This window comes from Coenobita brevimanus, chromosome 20 (assembly GCF_032717465.1).
Source record: "Coenobita brevimanus isolate Jiangsu-jjx chromosome 20, ASM3271746v2, whole genome shotgun sequence".
In the NCBI taxonomy this organism is placed as follows: Eukaryota; Metazoa; Arthropoda; class Malacostraca; order Decapoda; family Coenobitidae; genus Coenobita; species Coenobita brevimanus.
In genome coordinates this window covers 360,001-368,275 of record NC_136973.1, presented here as the reverse complement: position 1 = coordinate 368,275, position 8,275 = coordinate 360,001, and the positions used below count along the sequence as shown (strand labels likewise).

Sequence of the window (8,275 nt, the reverse complement as noted above, 5' to 3'; positions counted from 1 at the left end):
TTGAGAGCAAGGATTTAGAGGAGTTATAGAGTGCGGGAATGGAGTGCACTGGGTGAGAGTGGGAAGAGTAAGTGCATGGAATGAGTGCAAGGATTTAGTATAAGAACTGAGTGCACTGAGTGAAGGAAAGTGTATGCACAACTAGAAAAAGAATATGAGTGCAAGGATTAACTAGAGAATTTGAGTGCTTTGAGTGAGAGTGCGAGGATTAAGTACACGAATTGAGTGCAGGAATTGAGTGCGTTGAGTGAGAGTGCGTGGCCCAGTCCCCTGCCCTGTGCATGTCGCAATGTTGAACCTATCACAGAAATTCTAGTTTTGATTTTCTTGTGCCCTGATATACATTTTGCGTGCACGTGTGTGTGTGTGTGTGTGTGTGTGTGTGTGTGTGTGTGTGTGTGTGTGTGGCTGAACGTTTGTTTGTGTACGTGTTTGTGTGTGAATGATTTTTTAACAGGTATGCGTGTATGCTAGTATATGTGAGTTCTTTGGTGAATGGGTGTTTGTGTGTGTGTGTGTGTGTGTGAGAGAGAGAGAGAGAGAGAGAGAGAGAGAGAGAGAGAGAGAGAGAGAGAGAGAGAGAGAGAGTGAGAGAGAGAGAGAGAGAGAGAGAGAGAGAAGCTGAATGTGTTTTCGTATTTGTGTTTTTGTGACATGGATTTTTTTAAAAAGGCAATGTGTGTATGTGTGTGTGTGTGTGTGTGTGTGTGTGTGTGTGTGTGTGTGTGCTCGTAGATTGTTGTGTGGGAGTGTATCTATTGGCTTTCATGTGTGTGTGTGTGTGTGTGTGTGTGTGTGTGTGTGTGTGTGTGTGTGTGTGTGTGTGTGTGTGTGTGTGTGTGTGTGTGTGTGTGTGTGTGTGTGTTTTGCGTCTTTTTATTTTGAACTTCGGGGATAAAAGGACCAGGATGAAGAAATTTGCATATAAGCCTAAGAGAGAGAGAGAGAGAGAGAGAGAGAGAGAGAGAGAGAGAGAGAGAGAGGAGATAACCGATACACAGCTGGTAAAAACAGTGAATCAATAGCATAACAGAAGGGTATCACGACAAGCTCTCTCCTGGGCTATAATTCAAGGGAGCCTACTATTGGCTATTTGAGAAAGAGAGAGAGAGAGAGAGAGAGAGAGAGAGAAAAAGAGAGAGAAAGAGAGAGAGAAAGGGGTGAAACGAGGAGAGATATGATGAAAGAGGAAAGGTGAGAGGGAAAGGAAGGAAAGGACAAAGAGAAGTGAAATTAATTGGTTGAAGGCTTGTTAAGGGAAAGGGATTGTGAGAGAGAGGGAAGGCAATAAACAGATGAACAGGTATGTGAGAAAATGTGAAAATATGAGAAAATACGAGTGTAAGAAAGAGTGACATTGTGAGAAAAAGCTAGAACATTTGAGAAAACCCGAGAATATGAGATAAAAAAAGAGAATATTTGAAAATGCGAGAATATATGAGAAAATCTGAGAATATGGGAGAAAAGCGAGAATGTAAAAGGTGAAAATATTTGAGAAAAGGCGAGAATTCACGAGAGACAGCAGGGAAATGAGAGACACGCTACTGGGGGATTTCAGCAGCTTAGCTCTAGCTCTGCCTGACAGCGACCCAAACATATAAATTAGAAAATGTAGCAACCACGGAAGAAAAAAAAATGATAGAACACTAAAAGGAAAAAGAACACGAAACAGGAAGTAAATGAAACGAATAGGGAAAACGCAGAAACCAAGGGAGAAAATATACGGCAGAAAAAAGAAGATAGAGGAGGGGGAAGGAAAAAAGAGATGAGGAAAGAAGTGATCATGTGAGAAAAATCGTGAGCGGAAGAAGAGGACCAAAAGAAAGGGAGGAAACGAAAAGTGAGTAATAATTATAGACGAATGAAGCAAAACCTTGAACCCTTAGAATACAACAAGGAAAACTGAAGAAGAAAAACAGCGAGACAGAGAGAGAGAACGAGAAAAACGAAAAATCTTGCAAAAAAGAGAGAAACACGAGAAATGGGACAAGAAAACAGCGAGAAAATCGTACTGAAAAGCTGAAAACAGAAAACACGAGAACAAAAAAACAACTAGGAAAAGCAAGGAAACGAGAAAAACGAGAAAACACGAGAAATACCGTGAGTAAGAAAAAGAGAGAAAAAATGAGAGGACACGAGAAAAACCTGAGTAAAAGCGAGCAAGCGAGAGAAAAAATGAGAGGACACGAGAAAAACCTGAGTAAAAGCGAGCAAGCGAGAGAGATCCGCCAGCAAGAGATTACATCAACTTCGCTCTAACTTGGTGCGACAGCTTGCGAAGGTCATTAGAGGATTCTGCACGTGCAAGGTTACGGCCCAGAGTCTTACGCTGTCTTACGAGGTCTTACAGGGTCTTTAGGTATTTAGCCTGGCAAGATCCCTAACCCCTTGCAGCTCAGGTTTTAGCCAGGTGTAGTTAGAGTGGAGGGGTGATTTGCCTAGAAACCAAGGAGACTGATTCCCGACGGAGCACTGACCCATTTCAGCTCAATTTTTGGTCAGGTGTAATTAGAGTGGAGGGTTGATTTGACTAGTAACCAGAGAGACTTGTTCCTGCATCACAGCTAAGGCTTATCCATTTTCATGCAACCAAGACTTAGCATTCAGGTGTTGAGAGTGACCCAGTTCCCTCAGATGAAAACAAACGAAGGAATAAATGCCAGTGTAAAAAGTATAGAGAGATATTTTGAATTCCATTGCCATTAAAGAATAAGTGTATATATAAACTTACTCTTACTTGCTTTTTCTCGTGAGTAATGTATCAGAGTGTACCATTTAAACGAAAGTGTTAATGTGTAATGTTGAAATAAATCGCTAAGGAAGAGGTGTTACGGGGCCTCCTATACCAGCAAGAATATGAGCCATAGAGATAGTGTTATGATAGTACATTTACACTGGCACAAATTATGGTGGAAGAAATTATTAGTAGTGTGAAAAACATTATGGAGGTTACAAGACAATACAGAGGTGATCGTATCTCTCTCTCTCTCTCTCTCTCTCTCTCTCTCTCTCTCTCTCTCTCTCTCTCTCTCTCTCGTTCGCTCCTAATTCTCTTAATTGTAGTCAATTTGTTTCACACCCATTCCCCACTCTTTTCTCTCCTTCCTTCCTTCCTTCCTTCCTTCCTTCCATCCACCCACCCATCCATCCATGCATCCTTCATTTTTCCCCTCAGAACTTCCTTCCATTTTTACTTCTTTCTAATTTCTTTCCTCCCGTCCTTTCCCCTTTCCTTCCCTCCTTGCTTCCTTCCTTCTTTCCTTGCTCTCTCCTCCTTCCCTCACTAATCCTTTGGTAATCGTCCCTCTTTCATACCTCCCCTCCATTCCTTTTCACCTCTCCTTCCTTGCCCTCTCTCCTCCCTCCTAATCCCTTAATTATCATCTGTTCTTTCACACCCTCTCCTTATTCTCTGCTAATTGATAAAATATAGATAGACAGACAGATAGATAGACAGACAGATAGAATGATAGATAGATAGATAGATAGATAGATAGATAGACAGATAGCACCCCATATACATAACGCTTCACTTGGACTCTGCAAGGCGATTTTTTCTTGTGTTTCGGGGACGACTCGGCGTTTATTTTCCTACCCTGCATCATTTATTCATTTCATACTCCCACGCCCACACCAGAAGCCTGAGCCATCGACGCAGCACAAGAGAGAGAGAGAGAAAGGGAGGGAGGGGGGAGGAAGGGGAAAGAGGGAAAGCAAGAATATAAGGGAGTCGAGGAGAGGGCGTTGTCTCTTAAGTAACTCAGACCACTTTCACTAATGTCCTAGTACCGCCTCCTCTACCCCTCCCCTTTCCTCCTTTTCTCTCCTCTTCTCCCCCTTTCCTCGTTCCTCCTCCTCCTCCTCTCCTCTCCTCTCCTCTCCTCTCCCCTCCTTTCCCTTCCCTTCCCTTCCTTCTTCTCCTTCTTTCTCTTCCCACTACTTTCCTTCCTTCTCTCACTTTCCTAGTTTCTCATTCCATTCTCCCTCCTCTTCCCTCCCTTCCTTTTCCTCTCTCCTCTCCTTTCTTTACTCCAGTCCCTTTCTCTCCTAGTTTCCCTCTCCTTTCATTCGTCCTCTCATCCTCCTTTCCGCCTCCACCCCCTCCTCCCTTCCACCACTCCTCCATTCCTTCTCGTCCTTCTATTTCCACCCCCCTCCTTTCCTCGCTTCTCTCCCTTCTCAGTTTTTCTCTCTCTTCCTTCTCTCACCCTCCCTTCCTTCTCACCCTCCCACCTAATCTTTCTGCTTTCCCTCCCTCCCAATTTATTCTCTCCCTCCCATCTTTCTTTGCTCTTCTAATCCTCATCTTGTAGAGTTGGATATCACAGTAATAGTACTTCATAAACATTCTCAATAAGACCATTAGTGTTGTTCCTGTTTGCTCTCCTTTTTGCTATCCTTGCTCTCACCCCCCCCCTCTCTTCTTTTCCCTTTCCTCTCCTTTCCCTCCTCTTCCCCTCACCTTTCCTTTCTCTCTCCCTCTTCTCTGTCTCTCTTCCTTTCCCCTCGCCTCTTCCTTCATTCCTCCCCGCCTCTCCTTTTTTCTTTCCTCCCTCATCATCCTCGTCTTTACTGCTTTCCACCCCTCCTCCCTCTTCTACCTTCTCGTCTTCCCTCCTCTCCCTCCTTTCTTCCCTCCTTTTCCTCTTCGCCATCTCTTTCCCCTTCTCCTTCTCTGTCATCTCTTAACCCTCACCTCATTTATCTTGTCCTCCTCCCCCTTTCCCCTCCCCTTCTCTCCTGTCCCCTCCCCTTCCCCACTCGTTTTGTCCTTCCCCTTCACCTATCCTTACTCCTCCCCCTCCCCTACCCATTCCTCTCCTCCCCTCCCTCCTTATCCGGAATATCAGATTCCCTCTCGCTTCACCATTCTCTCCTGTCATTCTGTCCTTTCCCTTTCCTTTCTATTCCTAACTTGTTCATTTTTATCCGCCTTGGCTACCTTCTCTGCTCCCCTCCCCTCCTCTTTGCTCTGTTCTGCTCTCCTCTGCTCTGTTCTCTCCTCTCCTCTCCTTTACTCTCTTCGTCTGTCCTCTCCCTTACACTCTTCATCTCTGTGTCATACCACACCCCATCACCTTTTTCATACGCCCCTCCACCAAGAGAGAGAGAGAGAGAGAGAGAGAGAGAGAGAGAGAGAGAGGGAGAATAAAAACATGTTCCCAATGGAGAAACAATGTCGCATATGTAAGAAGATGAGACAGTATGACTTGCATTGTTTTCTCATTGACAAAAAAAAAAGGAGAGAGAGAGAGAGAGAGAGAGAGAGAGAGGGAGGGAGGGAGGGAGAGAGAGAGAGAGAAGAGAAGAGACAGAGACAGAGAGATCCAGCCTCTACTACGACTGATCTTGACACTGTGACTGAAGTGCCAATGTGGTCAGGTTGAGGGACATAGGAGCCAGTTGGGGTTGAGAGGGTGGGGGGACTGGACAAGGTATGTGAGGGGTTTAGGGGGGATGTGGTGGGTTGGGGTGAGGTGTGAGGGATGGTGGGGGGTGGTGGAGGTGGGGTATATAAGAGTGAAAGGTGGTGGGGTCATGTTCAGTTCTTGTTACGTCCCCCCCACATTCACCTCTTCCTCTCCCGGACATGAGGCTACAGGTACAGTGTCATCCAAGTGTCAGCCAGCCTTCTGTGTGTCAGCCAGAGGCCCATGTGTCGTGTATCTTGTGTCGCACTCTGCAGTTCCTGAAGGAGGGAGTCTTCTGTGTGTGGTGTTCGTGGGGTGTGATATATCTCCTTGATTTGTGGGGTGCTTAACTATGTGTTGTGTGATTTTGTGCTGGATGCTGTTCTAGTCCCCGTGAGGTACCTAATGTGACTGCGTGTGTTGGTATGTGTATATTAAAGTATATGTGTTTGGATTTTACCTGTCGGTTTCCAGAACATAAAGAATGTCACTAAATTTGTTTATATATATATAATTGTGTGTGTGTGTGTGTGTGTGTGTGTGTGTGTGTGTCCTCGTAAGGTAAAAATGTGCAAGGTTATGTGTGTACGTGTGTGTGCGTGTCAAGTCGCCATGAACGCTTCTTCACATCAGTATCTTCTCTGAAAAGAATATAAAGTGACAAAAATCCGCGACTCACGGATTTCAGAAAAACTTTAAAAGATTTTCAGAGAGAGAGAGAGGGGGGGGGAAAGAGGTGGAACAGTATTTTGAGAGAGTATGTGAGGAACATGATGTGTAATGGGAGCAGGGTCGTTACTGAGTAGGGAAGGACACAACTCTCAAGCTCCTATGACTCACTCTCAGGTACATAAAATCGTCTGGCGTCAGCTGGAATATAATACTAAATTTGTCCCAACCATGTGAGGGGTAATTTATATGGACGGAAGCACATCGCAGTGACAAGAAAAATAAAGGTGTGTGTGTGTGTGTGTGTGTGTGTGTGTGTGTGTGTGTGTGTGTGTGTGTGTGTGTGTGTGTGTGTGTGTGTGTGTGTGTGTGTGTGTGTGTGTGTGTGTGTGTGTGTGTGTGTGTGTGTGTGTGTGTGTGTGTGTGTGTGCGCGCAAAGAAAAAGTTCTGAGTTCTGACCCCCAGGTTAAGAGACGGGCGTTACTCGGCAATATTATGTTCTCTCTCTCTCTCTCTCTCTCTCTCTCTCTCTCTTTCTCTTACACACACACATATACAAAATAATCATATCCTAGACGATGTGAATTAGAAATATTTCGCGTTTCCCCTTTTCCCTGTGGATATCAGTATGAGAGAGAGAGAGAGAGAGAGAGAGAGAGAGAGGATGGCCGGGGTCCGAACGCATTCTTGTCTCGCCATTATTTGTTCCATTTCTTTTGCTTTCTGTTCCAATTCCCTTTTTATCTTCTCAGTTCTATATCTCAGCTCCCTGTCACGTTCCATCTACCTGTGCATGCCTTTGTGTGTGTGTGTGTGTGTGTGTGTGTGTGTGTGTGTGTGTGTGTGTGTGTGTGCGCGCTCACGGTGATCTGCCCCCGCCAACCCACTTTCACTCTCTCACCTAGATACCCCTTCCCTTCCTCCTCCTCCATCCCCTCCCTCTATCCCTCCTTTCTCCCTCCCTTCCTTCTCCCTCTCCCTTTGCATACATCAGTCCTCAACCCACCCTTCTTGTCTCCCTCTCACTACCCCCTTTGTTTCTTCAAATTTCTACATTTCCTCCTACCTTTCCCCTTCCTCCCTCTTTCCTACCCTTTCCAATGGCAGTTTTTCCATGCTGCATGGTGGTTTTTCTCACTTTTTCCTGGAGGGTTTGGCGGTGGGGGGAGCCTTCTTGCTTTACTCTCCTTATCCTTCAGCATGTAGTGTTAGATCTTGTAGTCATAGTTTTCTCTGTAATAAGCAGCCTCGAAAGGACCATAAGGTCTGTTGCGTTTGCTTTCCTGCGTAATCCTGTGTAATCCCTCTCTCCGTTGTTTCTTTCTTCCTGTGCATATCTCTCTCTGTCTCCTCACTCCGTCTTTATTTTTAACTCTACCCCCTTCCTCCCTCTTCCCCCTCTCCCTCCCTCCCTCCTCCGGCCATATTTTCTCTCCCTCGTGTACTCCTCCCTCCCTCACTCTCTCTCTCTTTGTTGCTTCTCCCTCAATAGAGATGTAAACATAAAGAACGGTTTGCCCAGCTTTGTGGTACAGGAGATAGCGGTACAATAGAGGCCTGTAACCTCTTCTGTTCGAGCACTTTTTTCTCTGTGATTTAGCTGGGATGGACGGAGGGGAGAAAGGAGAGGGAAGAGAGAGGTAGGGAGGAATGGAAGGGAAGGAGTGTGAAGGAAGGTGGGAAGAGAAAGGAATTGGAAAGGAAGGGAAAGGAGAGAAGAATCCTAAGGAGAAAGGGGGAGGAGGAGAAGGAAAGGGAATATTTGTGTGTGTGTGTGTGTGTGTGTGTGTGTGTGTGTGTGTGTGATTATCTTTGTACTCTGTTGTACTCGTTTGTATTACTTTGAATTCTATTCCTACTCCATTAAACTACTTTCGATTTCCTTGTATAATCTTTTGCCTTTATCTGTATTTTTTCTTATTTCTAATACATCCCTTTTTTCTCTCTCTAATTTTTCCTTCCTCCCTTTTTCCTCTTCTGCTGCTTCACCCGTTTCTTCCGTTTACCTCGACCTTCTCACTTCTACTTCGTTTCTCTTATTGTTTTTTATTCTTTATCTTAGATCTTATTTTCCTACTCTTCCTTTCTCAGTCTTTCTCATAGTGTCTCGTCTCACATCTTGGCCCTTTCTCTCTTCCTTTCTTCGTTTCATCCTTCCTCGTTTCCTCCTCCCTTTCAATCCTTCCTTCCTCCTC

The 8,275-nt window shown here is 45.1% G+C and overlaps 1 protein-coding gene across 1 annotated transcript in view; it reads left to right on the top strand.

The window, feature by feature from the left end:
* Positions 1 to 5,590: 5,590 nt before the first annotated feature.
* The window catches only part of LOC145391825 (uncharacterized), a 30,461-nt gene continuing 27,776 nt past the window's right edge, over positions 5,591 to 8,275 (top strand). The window contains exon 1 of the mRNA XM_080266312.1: positions 5,591 to 5,748. Coding sequence (XP_080122438.1) covers positions 5,591 to 5,748 — 158 coding nt within the window. The remainder of the gene's footprint in view (positions 5,749 to 8,275) is intronic.